Source organism: Dendronephthya gigantea, unplaced genomic scaffold, assembly GCF_004324835.1.
Source record: "Dendronephthya gigantea isolate DGI-Jeju-01 unplaced genomic scaffold, DenGig_1.0 000164F, whole genome shotgun sequence".
NCBI lineage: Eukaryota > Metazoa > Cnidaria > Anthozoa > Malacalcyonacea > Nephtheidae > Dendronephthya > Dendronephthya gigantea.
Window position 1 is genome coordinate 189,474 of NW_021163174.1, and position 22,754 is coordinate 212,227.

A 22,754-nucleotide genomic window follows, 5' to 3' on the forward strand; every position below is an offset into this window, starting at 1 on the left:
AACATAAATGTGAGTTAGCTTTTAAAATACGGTAGTAAATAATTATGAGATGAATGGCATACCTACTTAAATGAAAATGGCACTGACCTATACTAGAAAATGGTCATCATCATCATCCATTTGTCATCATCATGAGAAGACTATCCGTTTATCCGATCAGTGAATTGAACTTTGCCCTTTGTCTCTTGTTTATTAAAAATTCTGTAATTGTCGTAATTGTCTTTGGTTCGAACGTCACATAAGAGTTTCAAATTTTGACATTTTTTCACTTGCACATGTTACCGTTTTTGTGAAGCATGGCTTTGGAATATTTGGAAGCCTATTGGGAACGATTCCTAGGCATCGTAGAGCCTCATTTGCCTGAATATTTACACTGGAATGAAATATGTGTAAGTATATGTACATCCTATATATAAAATGATTCCATATAGGCATACTAATGATAATACGATTTTACTTTTTTTCAATACGTGTACATCAACTGTTTAAATATAGTACTTTGACACAAGGGCCGCCAGCTTTGTGTGATAAAATTTAATTCGACGATCGTAATGCGTAATTAAATAAAAACAGGTTATTTTGCAAATTTTGGTTAACCTGTCATGTGATGTTCTGTAACCATTTGATTAAAGTTGAGTTCACCCAATCGCTCTGGTTTTTGTACTTTTGAATTTCTTTTTGTTGAAAACAAGTCAGCTTGGCAAGCAGGCCATTGTGTAATTGTTTTGAGAATAACCCCATATGGGCAGCACATTTACATTGACAAATATTCTGGATTTTCTATCTTTATACTTGCTTGTGCTGTTGTGCAACAAGTTGAAAAATTAAAATTTGACTGGTTTTCCTCTCAGGGTTTATTTTTTATCCTATAGAAGCATTCATCCATCCACTCTGATTTATTAATTACATTACAACAACATATACCCAGGGAAGCATTACCAGATTTTGAACAAACCTCTCATTAATGGAAATTTCAAATTTTTTTGCATATACATAAATAAAGGGAATTTGACTTGGCAAGGCAATATGTTGATTGGCAGTTTGAGCCTCGAATTTTTTTTCCATAATATGTGTATATAGTTTCCCATTTTTGACTATATATCTTACCCTAAATGATGCTCAATTTCCTTACACTTATTAAATTTGTAGTGGACATTTGTCTTTTATCTTGCCGAAGCCAGGAGACACATACACCGGTGGTGTCGTGGCTTGGATTCCTGGGAGGTATAGAAATTTTCATATTACAGCAGGTTTTAAAATTTGCAGAATTAATGGTGCTGGATATCATATCATGTGCATGAGCATATAATACACTGCGAGTCTATTGAGTAACTATTCGACATACATTAAAATAATTGATAGTAAGATGTAATAGTAAGATGCTGTGCTATGCAGGTAGAGGTGACTTAATGCCTTATGACAGTTATGTATTTTTGATGTTATTTAATATCATACCATTTGATTGTTCTTGTCTAGATTGTGGTAAACACTGTACTTGTTTGTCTGGGTGTCTGGTTTACTGTTGAGATATTACGCTGGTTATATTCCTGGATATTTTGTCAAGATGAAAGTAAGTTTGCAGGGCCGTAGCTGGAAACTTAATTAGGGAGGGGGTGTATCTTCATAAATTCATCTTATGTGGCTTAAAAGTTTGATGACATATTTATTAAAGGGGTCCCTGATATTGGGAGATTGATGATCCTCACCTAATTCTGCTTCATGATGAATTCTCATCTTGGAAATATATTTCTCAGTTTTTAATATATCCGAATGACATTAATCATTCAATTAGGTGCTCATCAAGCATTTATCTCTGTTAGGTTTTTTAACAAGAGTCAAAAAAGGTTTTTTCAAAAATGTTCGCCGTATTCCCATCATAAAGGATAAGGTACCAGTAAAGTAATTATACAAGTTGTAAAAACACCTTTTCTCTCCGAAGTTTAGTTGCTCTGATAATGGAAAAATAAAAAATATCACCTATAATAACTGCAAAGCAATGATACCAAACCAAGTAAACAAACCAGCTGCAAACCTGCTCCCAACAGCAGCTTCCCTCCTCCTGCATGCTGCTGAATATTAAGCCCTATGCATGACGTTTCCACATTTTATTCATTTTTGTATTTAATATGTATGTAAAATTGATACCACTCCTGGAATAAACTCGACACTCGTCCATTTCTTTGCTTATTACGGGAAAATACAAAATGTCATATGGACTGTATTTTCCTGATATTTTACAAAACTCAGGGTGATGCTTCCAGCTCTACCAATTTAAACTTTTCTCAATACATAACCAGTCCATTCACTGTGCTTTTCCCTCAGATAAATGCAGAATTGGAAAAGACAAAGGGAGAGATGCGCCAAGCCCTGACAAGCGGTGATTCTGGTAGCTATTACACTAAGGTAAGCTCTCGCTCCATTTTTGTTAGGCAAAGTCGCTATATATAATATATTCAGTGGGATGCCCGGATAGGCGGATACTGCTACAGACTCTTTGTATCAAGAAATTTGAAATAAATAAGATATTCCCAAAGATTAGGCATAACTTTAAAAATTACAGCTTATAAATAATTTGCAACCTACAGAATTTGGTTATTGTTTTTCTGCCTGAGAATTCAGAGTGACAAAAGTACACGTATAAAAGACGACAAGTAGAAGACCATTATAAAAGCGAATATTTTTAAATTATAGCCTAAACATTAAAGTAAGAATAAATTATACTTATCTAAAAATGTCTTTCAAATGTTTTCGTTTGTAAATCCAACGTTATTTTCGTTTTATATACGAACCAAAGACCATATGTATTTTCACAACAACAACAATGAAAATGGCGGGAAAAACTTGACATACGAAAAATATCCGCACTGAACCCGGATGTAGTGCCGTATGAATTCTACGAGTGTTTTAGTTCTCAGTAAAATACCCCCATCCATATAATAATTCGATATAAGAGACCCTAGACTGTCAGTACAGGTGTAAAAGTATTATATATTATAATTGTTCCCATACATGAATGCATGCATGATATCTATTTTATCAGGAAACTATTTTTTAACTAGCTTCCAAATAAAGGAATGGGCCAAGAGGCCTTGATGAAGGAAATAGACAAATATGAGAAGTTGGGTAAGATTTTGCGTGTAGACACCCGGCCTCTATGCATTACCTTCTAATTTGGCAATTCTCTAATATAAACATATTAAGAACATCTCCATAGTTCTGATATCCCCATACGATCATCTTTCAAATATGAACCTCTCTAATGCACACACCTCTCTCAAACACAGACCTCTTTATTGCACACCTGTCTCCATCACCGAACTCTCTAATGCATGAATCTCTCTAATACACACCTCTCTCCAATAACACGGCACGGTCTACTTTGATCTCTAGCAATAAAGAGTAAAAATACTTATTCCATGATAACTAACGATGTGACTACCTTGCTTCAGGCAAAATTGACTGGAACGCGGGCAAAGTATCTGGTACGGTTTATCATGGCGGGAAGGAACTGACTGATATTTTGACAGAGGTGAGTGTACATATTTATACCATTACCGATTTTCATAGTGATTTTAGTTCTCTCGATTCCAGATGCTAGTGCTAATTCCCAGAACTGTTTTTTTCTTGCTTTTTTTTAGGCATACAAACGTTTCACATGGGCAAATCCACTTCATCCCGATGTTTTCCCGGGAGGTATAAACTATTGATAATTTCCAAAAGTCGGTAACAGTTGTGGATGGATGTTAAGTTTAGGAATTTCTTGAAAATTTAAATAGCAAGCAACAATATATAAATTATTAGTTTGTAGGTACCACCCATATCTATATCACTGAAAAACGTTCTAAATGAGCCAAAATATCTATTTTTCAGTAAACTCAAAGATCCCCGACGGTTTAGGGTGTTACCACCTAACCCAATCTAAGAGCTTATAGTATAAACCAGCAACCATATCGTTTTAGTTCGTAAAATGGAGGCAGAGATCGTTCAAATGTGCGTGGAAATGTTTAACGGCGGCCCTGACGCTTGTGGCACGGTAAGGATGAGTTAGTCATTTGCCTTGCAATAAACTGGAGTGGATTATAGAACTTGTCTGTACCAGTAATTAAGAGAACATGCGCGTTTCTTTCGCAGACCACCAGTGGTGGAACAGAGAGCATTCTTTTAGCTTGCAAGACATACCGCGATTGGGCCAAGGAGGAAAAGGGAATAACTAAACCAGAAATGTAAGGGATTTCGTCAAGATATAATCATACTGCATAGAAAATTATTTCAAAGTACGCTCTTTCTCGCGAGTGGTGCAAACTTCAAAATAACAGGGCGGAAAACACGCAAATTTTGCAGGAAAGTCAATTTTTAATACTGGAAACGAAATATAGCGATTTTCAGACCGAGAGATGAGATTTTGTAGAATTTTTTCATTTTTCTTTTTTAAAGCGTTGCTCCTGTCTCCGTTCACGCTGCATTTGAGAAAGTAAGTAGATGTGTTTGAAATATATTTTCTCTTTCAAATTCAGTGAACAACAGGTCTAAATTGAAGTTTCTCCATCCTTTTAGGCTGCAGCTTATTTTAAAATGAAACTCATTTTGGTTCCAGTGGATGAAAAAACACGAAAGGGTGATGTCCGAGCAATGAGACGAGCTATCACAAAGAATACAGTTTTAGTAAGTGATGTTTGATAAAAATAACATTTTGGTGATTGGAGGAAAAACCCTGCAACCTCACATTGGCGGTTGATCTTTAACTCAGACCGTTTGACCATAGAGCCAGAGCTTAATCCTAGCCAAAAATAATCTTGATCCTTACCTAATGCCAATCTTAATCCTTTGAACCTAAGAGCCTTCGTTCACCTCAAAAAACCTTGAACATTTTAGAAAATACATGTGCGAAAATGTGATTGTTGTGAAAATGTGACTCTTAATCTTAATCCGACTGTAATCTAAATCTTACCGTAATCCTAATCCTACTGAATCCTAATCTCTTCGTAATCCTAATCTTAATCCTACCGTAATCCTAATCTTAATCGTAACTTTCTAAAATGTGACGCATTATTGTAAATTGTAATTTCATTGTTTTTTCGTAGTTGGTTGGTTCATGTCCATCCTTTCCTCACGGCATTATTGATTCTATAGAGGAAATTGCTAAGGTGTGTTATCTCGAATCAACTTCAACAAAAATGATCGTAATATCCTCTCTTGTAATTCCTTTCTTCGAAATTTGTATCTAAAAAGCGGGCTTACATTGTTGAAAAAGGTTAAAAGAGGTTGCATGTATAGTAAAAAAGATTTTCAATACAAAAGCTAAAGCTAAAGCTTTTCTTATTCAATCAGAATATATTCTTTTGTTCCAGCTCGGTAAAAAATACAACACTGGTGTTCATGTCGATTGCTGTTTAGGCGGGTTTCTTGTTCCGTTCATGAAAGAAGCAGGGTAAATACAATCGGTTTTTAGTTTATTACGAACACGAAAAGTTGTTTGGACAAGTTGCATTTAAAAATCTTACAATTTTGTCTTGATGCATCCACTTTAAGAACATTCATTCGGGAGGATTTGTTTTAAAAATTTTGGTGTCATTTTCAAAGTATTTTTTCTTGAATTTCCTATGTTTATTTTTCAGTTTTCCGTTGTCGCCCTTTGATTTCTCAGTTGATGGCGTGACCAGTATTTCTGCCGACACTCACAAGGTAACTCAAAATTTTAACTCTAATGAGGAATGTTTCTTTTATAAGCTTAAATATTTCTTCAGTGAAGAAAAAAACATCTCTTTTATAATGAAAGTTATCTGAGTATATGCTTCAGCGCCAAACACATTTACTAAAGTGTTTACACGCTTTGAGTTCATCATCTTTGTACAAACTTTATTTTCTGGCATTTACCAGTACGGTTACGCTCCCAAAGGATCATCGGTCATTCTGTATCGTTCGCAAGAATTACGTCATCACCAGTTTTTTGTTTCCACCGATTGGACTGGCGGCATCTACGCATGTCCCACAATCCCTGGCAGTCGTTCTGGCGGAGTTATCGCCGGATGTTGGACGGCTATGATGTACATGGGTCAGAAAGGTGGGTGTTGTGAAATTGGTAAATAATGTTATTTATAATATAAGTATGATATAACGAGCAATTTGATTGGCTACCGCGCGTGCATTGTGAGGCCATAATGCACGCTTCTGGCTTTGAAGTCTTTGTTGCTAAGCAACATCTTAAATAACATGTAAGAAGAATTTCATTATTGATCAAATAAATAAACTTTGTTGTTGCCCTATAATTTCTTCTTATATTATAAAAGAATTAAAAAAGCTCGTCGCGTGCCTTTATGGTGTAATAATGCACTCGGGGAAATGTTGGAAGAATACTCGAGAAGCTTGTAAAACACTCGGCTACGCCTCGTGTTTTACAAGCTTCTCTCGTATTCTCCCAACATTCCCCCATCGTGCATTATTACACCATAAAGGCACGCGACTCGTTTTTTAATTCTTAAATCAAAGGACTAACAAGGAGGAATTTCGTTATAAACCAATCTGCAATTTTTTTTCCATTTTCAGTTACCCAATCAGAAACTATAAATATTGATTACTTCCAGTAAAAAGGTACATTATTGACCGTTTTACATGAAGTATAAAAAAATTAGGAATTTTGATTGGCTTATAAACAAATAGGTCAATTAGTTTAAAACGAAATTCCTCATTGTTCAAGGGACTGCTGGTAAGGAAAGTCCACATTTAGCGGCAAAATCTAGCGATTCGTGGAGTCCGCGCGTGTGCTTCTTTCAATATAGATCTATTTGATATTTATGTCTAGGTTATGTTGACTGTACCAAGAAGATTATTGAAACACGTCAGTATATCGAGGAAGGGTAAGACTGTAATATATTGCATGTAATTTATTTTTTTTGGGATTTTCTCGATTCTGGTTGGGTAAACACCAGAAAATTATAAATATCATAAAAATACTCTCTTGCCCTTTTAGTGTCTCATTTTTCTGAAAGCGAAACATGATTTTAGAATGAACAAATGAATCAGCATACAATAATCTTGCTGTTTATTTCAGACTTCGCAAAATCAACGGCGTCTTTGTTTTTGGAGAACCTGAGGTGTCTGTGGTCGGCATTGGATCAAACGATTTTGATGTATTTGCTCTGGGTAACGAGCTCACGGATAAAGGATGGAATCTGAACTCATTACAATTCCCCTCCGGGTATGACGACTTTTGCTTCCATTTTGGTCGCGACTTAGGTTATATTTCCCCCCTGTTACTCCAAAGCTCGCATCTAAATTCCAAAGCATGAAACTTAGCATCCATTGTCAAATATTCCCCTTCGTTGTTATAATGACGTCGGAGGCAACTACAATCTATAGATTTAGCAGATTTTCTTCCTTTTAAACCTGACGTATTAAAACCTTTTCGGGTTTTATTGTCTTCAGCTATTGTGATGAACACGCAATGCAAGCTGTTTGTTCTTTTTCCCCTTTAGCATTCATTTGTGCGTGACGATGCCTGTCACCCAACCCGGAGTCGCCGATGAGTTTATTAAAGATGTCAAAGAAGCCGCCGAAAAGATATTAAAGAGCCCGAAAAAGAAAACGACTGGAGGGGTAAAGTATATTTTAGTAAAATATTATTGCTTTGCAGTTCGCTCTTTAGTGTATCAAAACAACTTCGATGTAAGTTGCAACTCGAAGTTTTTCGTTCGAAGGTTTGTAAGGCATTGTTTACACTGTCAAAGTTCATGTGTTAATTCACAGTTAGAAATTTTCTTTGGTAAATCCCAAAATATTTTAGTTCTTAATATTTTGCATTGAGTACATCACGATAAATTAACTACCCATCGTTAACCACGCGCTGTTTTAGTTTCCTAGAATATTTTTTACCAATTACTTTGAAACTTAGGATTTGAAAACGCGAACTGTGGTCACAGAGTTTGATGTAAACCGGGCCTAGCTTAAACATTGTTCTATTTTGTAATCAAAATTCATGATAAGAATGTATAGTAATAGACCTGGTTCAACACTGCCAAATTTTCTGCGATCACAAGTGGCATTTTTAAACGTCAATTCCTAAGTTTCAAAGTGCTGTGTCAAAAAAAGCTGACTGTACATCTGTTTTTTGTGTATACGACTACATTCAGTCACAATATTCTCCATTTGTATCGATGTATAGGGAATTTTGTATAATGTGACGTATCGTGTATTGTTAGGGAGCTATTTATGGTATGGCGCAGCAGATTCCAGACCGTTCTATGGTTGCCGAATTGGCTTGCAGTTTTATTGATAACCTGTATGCGACGGAGAAACCACCGCAGCTCGTTAAAAATGGACACGCCAAGCAGTAGAGTATATTGTATATTTCCAATCATCTCCCAGTTTTAATATATATAATGAACTATTTCTAAGTCCAACAGTCGCATTTTAAGAAGAATTAATATCTTGTTAGGAATCATGACGAACCTCAGCAGTAGCGTGCAGGTTTTGAAAAAAGTTGCTCAATTGGAATAATTGTTAAAAAAAAATTATTTTCTTTTCTATTAAATTGTCTAAATTAAAGTGTAATAGAACTTTTTTACTTACACGTCTTTCTGTGAATAAAATTGTCATGCAAGAAAATGGCTCTGATTAGACGATGACATGCTCACTCCCAAGGATCTAGAGCAATCGATTTTCAGAAATATTCTATGTCCATAAAATTGAATTCTGCTGCAACAGATAACTGTACAGAAATAATTAGGTTCCAAAGGATTAAATTTGAAAAATGTTTCCAGCTTTGGCCACTCAATAGATGGGCACTCGTACGAATGCGATGCCAAAGTCTCTCAATATCAATCAACCAATAGCTTTGTTAGTATTTCATATAAAATCTAGTTTAAAAGGAACAAAATTATACTACTAGCACTGATGGCCGACTGTTTAAGGCACAAGAATGGTGGTATAGTGGTTAAGACGTTGGTCTCTTAATCCAAGGACAAATGTTTGACTTTTCACATACACGTTTGACATATCTGACTTTTTTATTTTACTGCAAAGCTGCAGTTTTAATGGCACTCTTGCCAATTTGTGTTTACAAGCTACATGCACCTACGCTGAACAATTGCATCGAATTGCAGAAAGGCAACAGGAACATATGTCTATACTCTATACTAAGACAGCTCGTCTATAATAAGAGCTAAAATTAATATAGGTTTAAAATTTTTGAAATGCTATACATCGCGCAATTATTTGAGCCGGCTGGGCTATATGAACTCATTAAAAACTACCTTAATGGGCTAATGGAAAAATATGAAAATATCATAGGAACCGGTATATATAGTGCTCAAAATTGTCGTTTCCCACACTGAGTAACCAATTATTATGCCTTAATATTATAAGAGATGGGATTTCTAAACACTTGCCACATGCTATCATGTCCTTCTCGACATGCATTTATCTACGCGTTTCTGTATAAACTGATTTAAAAATGAAAATATGCATGTATATATACAAGTAGCAGATGTACAATTAGTTATTCTTCGCAAAATAATGTATACATTCTCATTGCGTTTTTCGTCTCCTCGTTTCCTAACCGATCGTATCGCTATGTTTAAAAAAATAGGGGTGATTCACCCTTGTAAGGCAGTTAAAGCTACATGTATACAAACTATATTCATGTATTTCCATTATAGGCAAAAAGCACCTTAGCCTACATGCGACTTATGGGAAATGAATAAATTTTTCCCTCCGAAACACTCCGGCCTACTAATATATGCTATAGCTGCAGTGCGCACATGCATTTTTTAACTAAAAAATTAGAATGCATTATTCCCCTCCAGCTGATCTGAGTATAAAGCTCAACCAATCAGAAGCCAGATCTTCGACAAAACTGAATTATCATTTCCTTCATTGCATATGACTTCGACACTCGAATATATCAAGTAATTATTTATGTCAAAACACGTTTATTTTTTCCCAACTGTAAATTAGAATTTAAATTTTTTACCCTTTATACTATTAGTTGGAAGAATAGGGACAAATAACACCAGGAACGTGATAACTAAGTTTTGTCGAGACGCTTAACGACGTCATTATCTCAGATCAGCTGGCTGCTCTAATTGAGATTGGTTGACTAACTTAATAGACCTTTTTCATAATGGCGTCAAACGCGGAAAGTCTGATGTTACACGAAGTTTGATTGGCTCGATAGTTTTGTGGAGCCAATTAAATTTCGTTTAACATCAGACTTTCCGCGTTTGACGTCATTATAAGAAAGGTCTATAGGGTCAATTAGTTGTGGATGAAAATATCGTTAGACCAGGTTGTGTTTATTTACATTATAGTCTTTTTTCAGTAGCCAATCATAATGCTTTGTATTTAAGAGATGGGATTTTTAAACACTTTTTTCTCCATTTGCATTTGTCGGGACACCTTATTGAATGACAAACGAGATCCAGTGAAAAAAGCATACTTTATACGCAGCACTCTGGTGCCCGGCGGTCCTGTTAGAGAATAAACATAACATAACCTACAAGTAAGTTACCTATATACGCGTATACAATAATCTAAATGAGTGAAATCTTCAGTCGTGTTTTCGCATCGGTTCTGCTCAGAGAAACAACGCTGCATGCATGTCAATGCAGGGTCTGCTAATCTGAAAGTTAGCGTGTTTCTGATATTTCTAAACACGAATATATATATAGATAGAAAGGCAAAAATGTTCTCCGTGTTTACCATACTTACCCTTGACGGGCATATTCAAACCTAAGAATGTAAATTTGTCCCTTTCCCTCACCAGATCACTCATTATACGAGTGCCTAGGCCTTGGGACCCTAAGATACTCACGGAGGAAAGCTTTTATTTAAAGAACGTGTAGCGAACGAGCATAAATAAAACCGAAGTTAGCTGCATGGCACACTTTAGACCTGACGAGAGAGCACTCGCTAGAGTGCTGTCGTAACAAACATATCAAACTCTTTCCCTATTGAGATGAACATTTGCTCAAACTAGTGTCCAGTTTTTTTCTTTTACAAAATGCGCGCCTTGTAAAACAATATGGTGTCTAGACCAAAGCGCACATTATGCAAACCTCAACGTTTTGTCCACGAATTTGCGGTTCGATGTGGAAAAAAATCATTTAAACGGGAGGCGAAAGACAATAACCTCTACGAGGTTGAGATTAAAGTGTTGATCAAAAAATAAACGTGTTCGTACGCATTTTAAAGGATACGATTCGCGTTTTGATGAATGGCGACCCTATGGGCTATGGCAAAGATAATATATTTCCCGTTTCTTCAGTATGAAAAGCCTCGTGTTTTGGCCGCCGCGCCAATATAGACGATAGAGCCGATAATAACAATAACAATAAAACCTTTTGATTAAAATTCGCCCTTACACGCGCAGGTAGCCGATGTGAACGATATTAATGTCCCTTATTCCAGCATATTATATATATACACAATATATCAATAAGAAAATCACTGTAGCAGCGTAGGCTATTGCCGACGCTATTTACAGTATATACTTAGACAGCATTTGTCAGGCTTAAAATTTGTCAGAATATACACAACTGTGGTATTAAACAGTACTATATTAAAGCATACAAGGAAAATATAAAATTCCCTTGCCTGCTTATCTCGTAAGTAAACGGCGGGCCTCCATTCTGATTGTGTTCACATCACCAACAGCAGAGACTGCATTAATGCGTGAACAACATATGTAAATGCCGACCAATGTCGCAAAATACCTACAGTTCATGGCCATCGGTCCGAAGCTAATTCACGTTGGTCGTTGAATATGTACGAAATTCATATCAAAATACGCGCCAAAACATGTAGATTTCAATTCCGAATGTAAGGAAAAGAAATATTGTATAGTGGAAGCAGTACGAGAAGTTTTCCCGCAACTTCCGCTCTAAACGGCGATTTTTGACCAATATTCTTATACAGCCCGCAACATTCAACCCCCAAAGTCCGACTCCGGGATACGAGGAATCTTTACCAAAAACAATAAAGAATGTGCGGCATAGGTCTAAATTTAATAATCGGTGTGTAAGTGAAAGATAGCTTCAGTTTCTAAGGCACACGAACAGAAAAAGCGCTTATTTTGGACGAGTTTGTATTGCGCACTGCTGGGGGTATCCTCGCTTGTAACGCGATATAGACTATTTGTATAGCGAGAGTTTGATATGTTTGTAGTTTTTCATGTGTAAATTTTTTATGTGTAAATTTTTTATGTGTAAATGTGTAATATAGGCGTTTTGTCATTTCGGCGATTTATATATTTATATTTAAACATTTTTTATGCATTTAGAAACGAAATTGCTGTCTGCTGTTGTCATGAATTACCGTAGAATTCTGTCTGTCTTTCTGCTGTTGCACTATACAAGCAGATCTGTATTTCCTTGGTTTCACACGCTGTATTCCGATTGACCTTGTCAGGCAAGTGTTGCAGTCGTAATATTAAAATTCATTATACATCTATATTAAGAGCTAGTTACTTGTTCCCTTTTTTTCTACAAGGCTTAAAATTGCTTGGTTAGCTCGTTTTAATTAGTTTATCTCCATTTCCAGTTAAACTGCATGACATTTTCATTGTTCAAAAAATTTACCTGCAAATAAAAGCATAATTTATCCTTTTCAATTTAATTCAGTGTGCATAAGGTTTAACAGGAAATTTAGCGAAGCAATTTGAACACAACTAATTTACAGCAAAAAACATCATGCCGTGAGCAACAGCTGCAATGCGCGCACCCAGAGGAATCGTTCAATCGTTGCCTGCGTCAGTGGCGTAACTAGAACGATGATTGGGGGGCGATAACAGACGTTCTTCAATATGTTCCTTATTTTAAATTTGCCGCAGGTCATCGCCTGGGTGGAAATGTCATCAATGAGTTTGACACACATGATGTTTTGGAATGTTGTCTACACTGTCTCAAAAAATCATCTGTGTGCAAATCAGTCAATTTTAAACGAAATTCAAAAAATTGTCAACTCAACAACGCCACGAAAAATACGCATTCTCACGAATTAATGTCCGATGAAGACTACGATTATTATGAACCGCTGAAAGAGGTAGGAAAGATATATTTGTGCGTATATTTACAGTATATTACTGCATGAAGCATTTCTTCAAAATATGTATGTATGTATGTGTATATATATATATATATATATATATAATTATATATATATATATATATATATAGTTTTTCGAATAAATATAAAAGTGGCTGTACAGTGTAGAATACAGTATATATATATATATAAGGAAAACTATTTACGGTCATTTTATTCTTACAAAAACATGCAAGTGCATGGTGACACGCCGGTGAAATTTCTGCCAATATTTTTTTTATTTTTAGTTGCAGAGAACAATAAAACGAGATTCTACGTTAAATAACGGTAAGATTAAATACGATCAACCGAAGTTTTAATGAATGTCATACCTGTCATACTAATTTACTTTTCTATCTCTTTAATCTCGTCTAAACATGCATATACCACTACATGTCGTGACAGTGAATTTCCAGCTTTGTATACGGATGTGCCTTCCATGCCAATTTGCAATATTTGAATTTTTTTTCATATTTTTCCCAGAATCTTGTGATACTTTGTACAAATCAGGCAAGGTAACCACTGGCACTTATACAATCAACCCGGATGGTTTGGGAGATTTTGATGTTCGCTGTGATATGACAACCAGCCCAGGAAGAGGCTGGACCATTTTCCAGCGACGTGTTGATGGATCAGTCGACTTCCACAGAAATTGGTCTGATTACAAAGTTGGTTTTGGCAATTTGACTGGTGAATACTGGTTAGGTCTTGACAAGATCCATCGTCTGACAGCTAGCGGGCAGAATACATTGAGAGTTGATCTCGAAACATTTGAAAATGAGACAGCGTACGCAGTTTATGAATCGTTTACTGTGGCGAACGAAAGTCACGGTTATCGCCTAAAATTGGATAATACTTCATTCACAGGTAAAACACACAGATATATAAACAAATAATGTAAAAATTTACTTCATTTATATTTTTCATTGCATTTATACAACGACGGATGAAATACACAAGAACAATGAATAATTATGTTTCTCAGGCTAAGCTAAACATGCAGAATGCCTAAATTATTTATAAACTTCATGTAAACTGATCGTTCTTATTCTCACCTCCGGAGTTTGAATAAGGTTCACAATTGTAGAAATATACCATCATGACAATGTTTAATTACTGTAAATCTGATATAATCAAGCAATGACAGTTCATTCAATCTCAGAATTACAATGAAAGTTTTAGGATTATTTTGAAGAATTTTATTTCACATGCAGGTACTGCCGGAGATTCTCTCGAAGGAAACAGTGGGATGAAGTTCACCACTCAAGATGTTCACAATGACTTTTTGCCGAAAAACTGTGCTAAAGAGTGGAGTGGTGCTTGGTGGTTTCGTAGGTGCGGTGCTTCAAACCTGAATGGGAAATATTCAAAGGCTCCGGAAGACGAGTTGGCTATTGGTATCCGTTGGAGGAGATTTAAAGATAATTTTTCTTTTAAAGTTGCTGAAATGAAAGTCGGACCTGGTGATGTCTAAAATAAGGGTCATAATTCAAGACAATTCCGGCTAACCGGATGTTATATACTAAAGTGATGTTACATAAATATAACATATTTAATCATTATCGTTTAATAATTTACTCAATGGATGTAGTTATCATTTCATAATTTACTCAATCAGTGACATATGATACATAGCATATAGTTTTATAGTATAGTATAGTATAGCTTTATAGTAAAACATTTGATAGCTCTTAGAAGTAATGTATGTATAGAAGTAATGTATGTATAGCTAAGTCCCCTAAAGTTTGTAATAAAATTTGATAAAAATCAAACTTTAATATATACTAAGCTTTGCCTTTGTAATGTAAAGTTTACTTATATATTTAACGTTCGTTTTCAAATGCATGAGTGAAATGTTTATACGGTAACGCAGTTATGCCTGCATGTCGTGAATACTTATGCATTCAGACCATAAACATTACATGCATGGTGCTAAGTGCCTGAACCGGTTTCAAAAGAGGTCCAATTTTAGACGTATGTGTAGATCATGATGCTCTTCAAATTATGAAAAATTTATATGAAAATATAGCTTTTTTATAACTGTAACTTCTTTAGTAGGTATATATCTTTATGTGCTTGTCCCATGATGTACTGTTGACAAAAAGCAGCGAGTGGCTTTAGCACAGCTAAAATTTGAGGGGATCTTGAAGACACCTAGCCTGCAACGCAGACTATATATTGGGGTATATATAGAAGGCAAGAAGACACCCTATGATTGCAGTGGTGTGATTCACTCTATCCAATCAACGTTGTATGTTACAAGTGTGAGTTGGAGTTAGAAGTTCGCTCCAGCTCTCGATTTTGTTTACTTAAGGGCGTTGACGCACTAGTCGAGTTGGTCTTTTGCTTAATCGATCATTGTTAAAACTTGTTCACAACTTAAAATATTTATCATCAACTAAAGTATAATTACCAAATTATTACTCTGTGAACCATATTTCAAACTTATAAACTATTTTACTAATAATTTTGCTTAGTGTAAGTGCTTAACCGAGCACTGATATAACAAAGAAATGATCGTTTTATCGTTATGAGTAATAAACGGTGTAATAGGTTCGTATAAAACTGTTAAAGTATTGGATTCCCTTGACCTAACACAATTTGTTTTGCGAGAACAATATACATGGTGTCTAAAAAAAACGCAAAATGCTAAAAGTCATTTTAGATGAACTATGGTGCAAACATGAACAATATTAATATTCTTGCATATTTAAGTGGTTGCGTTTTTTTGAGACACCCTGTACAGTATGATTATTGACATTATATGCATAAATTAAGTGGAAACACGGACCAGGCGACAAACCTAAAAATAAGAAACACGTTGTTGTAATTAAAATCAGGAGTTTTACGATGTAGAGTATTAGGCCAAAGAAATCAAATAAATACTTAGATATTATATGATATTTGGAAAGTCTGTATGATGATAGCTCTGCATCGCTGGTTGTTTAATTCTGGCGAGCCACAATTAAAATCGAGAGAAAACTTCCATTCCATCGAAAAGTTTAGCCTGGTACGTGAAAAACACAACGGGCGTTCTGTTTCAATGTGATATATTTCAGAAGTATCATAAATACTATTACTACCAAAACAAATCGATAAAAATTGGAAGTCGCATCTGATATACCCGAATTTCAAAATTTTCAGTTTGAAGCTTGTCCCTATAACCCCCCAAAAATGCTTCATCCCCGCTCTCTTTTTTCAATTGAAATCCAATGAACTCGTAGTCGTGGTATTATTTTTATTTAATTATCATCTACTTATAATTTATTTAAATCAACATTAGAGGTGACTTTTTACACTTTTTGTCTCATAAATTGCTAGAGTTATTATATTAGGCTTGTTTCTTTTTAACCTGCATCCTTTTGGCACAAGCACCCAATAAACAGTAGCACAAACGTAGTAATAAATAAACTATGAGACATACTACAAGAATAAGAAAGATAAAGACATCAAACATGTGCAATTTATACTGTGGTAAATCAATAGCTTCGCTTGTGAGAAAAGAGGCTCCATCATGACGCAAAGCATATTCGATCCAATCCGCACCTTCCTGGCTTGGGCTCTGCTTTCTATCTTTCATTATTGTTGAGAGTCCTTTGACATTCTCCACATACACCTTGTTACTCAACACCTCGTTGATAGCATCTCCCAATATTTTGCGATTGGCGATTATATCCGTCCATTGGATAATCACACCAAGCCCTTTATGTTGTATCAAGTCTGCCTGTCGGTATTGGTCAGCCATCATTGGTATGACAACCATTGGCACCCCATGGTACACACTTTCCTGATAGCTATTCAACCCACCATGGGTGACAAAAACCTTGGTGGATGAATGCCCTAATAAGTCGTTGAACGAAAACTCGTTTTTAGAAAACCATTGAATTATCTTGATATTTTTACCAATATTTTTCGGCATTTCACCAGAGTATTTCCATAAAACAGCAGTACGAACCTGGCTCAATTCATCAGCGATAGTCTGGGCAAGGCCTGGTGGATAGTTCGAGTAAATTGTGCCAAATGAAACTATTACAACGACCTTATTTTCATTCATAAACTTATCCAAATGCTCCGGAAGTCTCCGAGCAGGCTCCGATAAAAGTGCACCGATAACTTTGATATTCGCCCCAAGAGGGCGCGACTGTTCGAGTGCAAAATCGTGTGGGACGAGTTCAATACCGTGCGTTCGGCGTGCGATTGTGGAGCTCGGGAATTTCGAGTTCGCTTTGCCGTACTTTTCCCAGAGATCTTCTATTCGAGAGTTATAGTAGGTAAGAATATTCCAAAAGCAGACACAGGTCACAAAACCTTTCAGACGGTTCATAAATGAAAATTTACTCTCGCTTGGCAAGTGTATTGAAGCTCCCAATGTCACATATACTGATGCCTGAGGATAATCAGATAGGTATACGCCAAACAGATTAAAAAATCCTAGAATGGACACGTCTACGCGGCTTACATTCAACATATCAGCCAGAATATGGCAACATTGGTTTGTATTGTCACACAGCACTAAATCAACGGATGATTTGAGTTCTGAAATCAAGCTTCCGTGTTTTAAAAAGTCCTCACAAGCCTGTCGATGAATCCGCTGGATTTCTGACGCTATCGTGGTCACACCTTCAAACAGTCGGGAAAGGTCCTTGCCGAAGTTTCCTGCGCTCGCGTAACGTAAACACAGAGCCATATTGTCCTTGTTGGTCACTGACGAATTAAACATTACCACGTTAACATCATCGAAGGTTTCCTGTGCAAAATTCGGTAAAATGTGAGAGTATTTGTGGCCCCTTGTCTGGAGCTCTTTGCCAAGTTTCCATAACATTCTGTGATGACTGACATAGTTCAACGATGCGAAGCCAACTATATGTGCACATTGTGTTTGCATGATGAACAAATGTACGCATATTAAGATTAGGCAAGGTACACGGACAGATAGAGTGTAGCTGTAATTCATAATAAAAACCTGCGCGAATTGACGAGGACCAACTGCACATATGTCTCTCCTATTACCGTAGGTAGATAAAGAAAAGTATGTAAATTAACAATCAAGAATAACAATATTGCAGTATAGATGTTCGTCATACAATGCCATGGTAACAAAGCCATACGCATGGCCCGAGTACACCATACCGGATTCGCTGGTCACGACATTTTCGTTTGCTGCCGAAAACAGCAATTGGCAGCAAATGCCTTTTGGTGTAACATTTTTTTGGTACATTTCTTTGTTTCTCCGGCATTTAAAACTTCATAGCTTTTCATTTGCGCACAGAATTTTCTTGAGACGAGAGAAATTAATTTTCGGAGTGATGCTAAATGTTATAAAATCACAAGTGGTACTAGAACACTATATATTTATAGATGTCACTGATCTGCTGAGCGTAACTTTGGAATGTAACTTTGGAGTTTCGCAAGAAACCAACATTGAGCTCAAGCCAAAGTACATAAGATTTTAGTTCCCCAGAGCCAATCGTATTCAACGGCCGGTTTTACAGCTGTGTATCGATCCAACAACACATTAAATATTCCGATCTTTTGTGAGCGAATAGGAAGCCAATATTCATGAATATTTACTGTTGCGTTTGTTTATCCACCTTGTATAAAACTGTTAAAGCTGGTCATTTAGTATACAAATTATAGGATTTTAGAGACCCTATCACTGTATTGGAGTTCACTGAGGCAAAGCCGGTTTTCCACTGGGCGAATACATCGATCAAGGGAAAATGTTTTGTCTAATTTTCTTTTGAATTGTGACAAGTCAACGGAAGCGGATTTTGAATGACAAACTAGTATATGAATAACCTAATGAAGCAACAAATTTGGATAGTGGCGACGAGAAATACTTAGTGGGGGGCTAATATTCATTTATTCATGTTAGCAGACTGTAAAATACATATGATATAAAGACATCAATGTATTCTAATTTGAACAGATGACATTATTTGCCAGGGTTATTAGGTCTGCTTCTCTTTAACCTGCATCCTGCTGCCACAAGCACCCAATAAACAGTAACACAAACGTAGTAATAAATAAACTATGAGACATACTACAAGAATAAGGAAGATAAAGACATCAAACATGTGCAATTTATACTGTGGTAAATCAATTGCTTCGCTTGTGAGATAAGAGGCTCCATCATGACGCAAAGCATATTCGATCCAATCTGCACCTTCCTGGCATGGGCTTTGCTTTCTGTCTTTCATTATTGTTGAAAGTCGTTTAGTATTCTCCCCATAAACTTTGTTATTTAGCACCTTGCTAATAGCATCTTGCAATATATTTCTATTGGCAATTAAAGACTTCCATTTGATAGCAACACCAAGCTCTTTATGTTGTACCAAATTTGCCTGTCGGTATTGGTCACCCATCATTGGTATGACAACCATTGGCACCCCATGGTACACACTTTCCTGATAGCCATTCAACCCACCATGGGTGACAAAAACCTTGGTGGATGAATGGCCTAATAAGTCGTTAAACGAAAACTCGTTTTTTGGAAACCATTGAATTATCTTGATATTTTTACCAATATTTTTTGGCATTACACCAGAGTATTTCCATAAAACAGCAGCATGAACCTGGCTCAATTCATCAGCGATAGTTTGAGCAAGGCTTGATGGATAGTGTGAAAAAATTGTGCCAAATGAAACTATTACAACGACCTTATTTTCATTCATAAACCTATCCAAATACTCGGGAAGTCTGCGAGCAGGTTCTGGTGAAAGTGCACCGATGACTTTGATATTCGCACCAAGAGGGCGAGACTGTTCAAGTGCAAAGTCATGTGGGATGAGTGCAATACCGTGCACTCTGCGTGCGTCTCCCGCGCGCGTAAAATTCGAGTTCGCTTTTCCGTGCTTTTCCCAGAGATCTTCCAGTTTAGAACTGGCAAAAAAGCTCCAAAAGCCTGTACAAGTCAAAAAACCTTTCAAACGGTTTATGAATAAAAGTTTGCTTGCCCTTGGCAATAATAGTGAAGCTTCTAGGGTGATATATATGGATGCTTGAGGATAATCGAACAAGTATACACCATGTGTACTTGCAAATCCTACGGTAGAGACGTCAACGCGGCTTACATTCAACATATCAGCCAGAATATAGCAACATTCATTTGCCACATCACACAGCACTAAATCAACGGATGATTTGAGATCCACTATCAAGCGTTCGTGTTTCAAAAGATCCTCACAGAATTGCCGATAGAACCGCCAGCGTTCTGGAACTACTGTAGTCAGTGCTTCGATTAATGCGAAGATGTCTTTGCCTACGTCGCCAAAGGTTGATAAATTCAGATACCAATCCAGAATTTCCTTGCTGGTCACCGATGAATTGAACATCTTCACGTCAACGTCATCGTAGGTTTCCTTTGCAAAATTTGGTAAAATGTGTGTATATTTGTGCCCCCTTGTTTGGAGCTCTTTGCCAAGTTTCCACAACATTCTGTGATGACTTACATAGTTCATCGATGCAAAGCCAACTATATGTCCACATTGCGCTTGCTTGACCAAAAATAGGCATAAAAGAATAAGGTAAATTATAAGAAATGGCAGTGTGTTCGTTCGCTCCATTCTGAGAATTTTCCCAGTGTTTCCACCAGTGTTTCCACAACACACTTTTCAAACTTCTATAATTTCGTCAATAATTTCAAATGATGGGATGTGCTCTATCTTAATCTCGAAAAACCGTCTCAGACTAGGTTTGCACGGATTGTCTTTGGCTATCTTTAAAACCAGGAACGGGGAATCGAGGAAGGGAACGGGGAAGGGAACGGGGAATGATAAAACCAGGAATGGGAAAAGCCGGAATCTTTAAAGCCAAGAATGAGAAAAGGCGGAATCTTTAAAACAAGGAATGGGAAAAGCCGGAATCTTTAAAACAAGGAATGAGAAAAGCCGGAATCTTTAAAACCAGGAATGAGAAAAGCCGGAATCTTTAAAACCAGGAATGGGAAAAGCCGGAATCTTTAAAACCAGGAATGAGAAAAGCCGGAATCTTTAAAACCAGGAACGGGAAAAGCCGGAATCTTTAAAACCAGGAATGAGAAAAGCCGGAATCTTTAAAACCAGGAATGGGAAAAGCCGGAATCTTTAAAACCAAGAATGAGAAAAGCCGGAATCTTACGGCCGGAAGTTTGTAACTAAATTAGCTACAATTTCCGCGCGTAGTACAAAATATGCTAATTTGACATATTTTGCTATATATTATGCTATATTTTCCGTATTTACCAAATTTCGCAGCCAAACTTAGCATTTCCACTCATTCAAGTACGCTCAATTCTTTTATCTGTTATATGGAACATAAACTGCATTCTTTTGTGGGGGAAGGGATCAAATACATATATAATTATACAAACGATGAAACGAACACAAGGACTGACAATTAAGGTTAGTTTGTAAACAGTTAAATTTGTTGATTTGGTCTCATTCATAAACCTACAAAGTGGAGCTTTGCGCGTTGCTATCTACCGTTTAATATCTACATTGGTTTTGAAATTGAATAATGTTTGGTTGGAAATGAAAACTTTTTGGATCCAAATTTGAATTTCCAAATTTTCATATGAATTGCATACTGCATGATATAAAATATGCAAGAACAACTTCATTAAATACACAATATATTTTATCTTTTCTATATTCAGTACATTGTATTTACAGCTACTTAATATATCAGTATAAATCTATGCGAACAACAATTTTTCTCCATTTAATACATACATATTAAGCTTATTTTGCAATATATATTTGTCATAGTTCATGGTAACAGCTTTTCAATATTGAATCAGATTACCCCTGAACAATGCACTACACTTTTGTTGTCCCAAGTATAACATAATTTTGCTTGTAAGTAAAATTGTATAGAAAATGAAAATATTTTAGTGCATTTTGTACCTTAATTAACTCAAATTATAATTAAACAGTTACCATTCTCACCCAAGGTTTTAATGACTAGAGGCTGATTAAAAATATACAATAATAATCTGTAAGTAAGTAACAGTTGAAATAAATTAAAATCTTGGCTCTTTGAGAACTACTTTGTGTTGGGATGGAATTTTGGAATATATCCTAGGTCTTGTTTAGAAAAGTATAGCCAACCAGCATTTACTTTTACAAATAATTTATTCAAATAAAAATGCTTTAGAAGTTGTGTAGGGAAAACCTAGCTGTGGTTTTCTAGGCTAGCATGATTCAATATATGAAAAGCTTTTACTATGAACTATGACTATATAGTGCAAAAAAATGTATTAAGTGCAGCAATATTGTTGTTTGCATAATTATATATGTATTTATTATATATTCCATCAATAACCTTCCTCCACAAAATAATTCAGTTTATGTTCCATATAACAGATAAAAGAATTGAGATATGTTGTTAAATTTTGGAATATTACCAGTACCTTGTATTTGCTCCTACTTAATATAAATCTACTCTACAGTATGTAAACAACCATAGGATATATTCCAAAATTCCATCCCAACACAAAGTAGTTCTCAAAGAGCCAAGATTTTAATTTTTTCAACTGTTACTTACAGATTATTATTGTATATTTTTAATCAGCCTCTAGTCATTAAAACCTTGGGTGAGAATGGTAACTGTTTAATTATAATTGAGTTAATTAAGGTACAAAATGCACTAAAATATTTTCATTTTCTATACAATTTTACTTACAAGCAAAATTATGT

The 22,754-nt window shown here is 35.8% G+C and overlaps 4 protein-coding genes across 5 annotated transcripts; 2 read left to right on the forward strand and 2 right to left on the reverse strand.

Annotated features, from left to right (window-relative positions):
- Positions 1 to 215: 215 nt before the first annotated feature.
- On the forward strand, positions 216 to 8,505 carry LOC114537793 (sphingosine-1-phosphate lyase 1-like). 2 transcript variants are annotated; one of them, XM_028558885.1, is made up of 21 exons: positions 216 to 389; positions 1,150 to 1,224; positions 1,477 to 1,570; positions 1,821 to 1,888; positions 2,323 to 2,403; positions 3,060 to 3,123; positions 3,450 to 3,529; positions 3,639 to 3,693; positions 3,960 to 4,033; positions 4,132 to 4,223; positions 4,435 to 4,471; positions 4,555 to 4,662; positions 5,082 to 5,144; positions 5,349 to 5,428; positions 5,616 to 5,682; positions 5,878 to 6,061; positions 6,800 to 6,854; positions 7,049 to 7,195; positions 7,473 to 7,593; positions 8,196 to 8,326; positions 8,432 to 8,505. In XM_028558885.1, the coding sequence occupies exons 1-21, from the start codon at positions 297 to 299 to the stop codon at positions 8,454 to 8,456; spliced, it is 1,794 nt and encodes a 597-aa protein (XP_028414686.1). In that variant the 5' UTR covers positions 216 to 296; the 3' UTR covers positions 8,457 to 8,505. The 2 variants fall into 2 exon arrangements, with proteins under 2 accessions (XP_028414686.1, XP_028414687.1); XM_028558886.1 differs by having other exon boundaries at positions 8,196 to 8,331; positions 8,432 to 8,499.
- A 3,809-nt stretch (positions 8,506 to 12,314) lies between these two features.
- Positions 12,315 to 14,565, forward strand: LOC114537758 (fibrinogen C domain-containing protein 1-like). The gene is made up of 5 exons (XM_028558851.1): positions 12,315 to 12,402; positions 12,824 to 13,035; positions 13,326 to 13,365; positions 13,561 to 13,944; positions 14,292 to 14,565. Exons 2-5 carry the CDS (start codon positions 12,994 to 12,996, stop codon positions 14,549 to 14,551), a joined length of 726 nt encoding a protein of 241 aa, XP_028414652.1. The 5' UTR covers positions 12,315 to 12,402; positions 12,824 to 12,993; the 3' UTR covers positions 14,552 to 14,565.
- Positions 14,566 to 16,310: 1,745 nt separating this feature from the next.
- LOC114537783 (UDP-glucuronosyltransferase 2C1-like) lies at positions 16,311 to 18,047 on the reverse strand. Its single transcript, XM_028558877.1, has one exon. The coding sequence runs from the start codon at positions 18,029 to 18,031 to the stop codon at positions 16,409 to 16,411; it is 1,623 nt and encodes a 540-aa protein (XP_028414678.1). The 5' UTR covers positions 18,032 to 18,047; the 3' UTR covers positions 16,311 to 16,408.
- Positions 18,048 to 19,011: 964 nt separating this feature from the next.
- On the reverse strand, positions 19,012 to 20,776 carry LOC114537784 (UDP-glucuronosyltransferase 2C1-like). The gene has a single exon (XM_028558878.1). The coding sequence runs from the start codon at positions 20,640 to 20,642 to the stop codon at positions 19,029 to 19,031; it is 1,614 nt and encodes a 537-aa protein (XP_028414679.1). The 5' UTR covers positions 20,643 to 20,776; the 3' UTR covers positions 19,012 to 19,028.
- Positions 20,777 to 22,754: the final 1,978 nt, after the last annotated feature.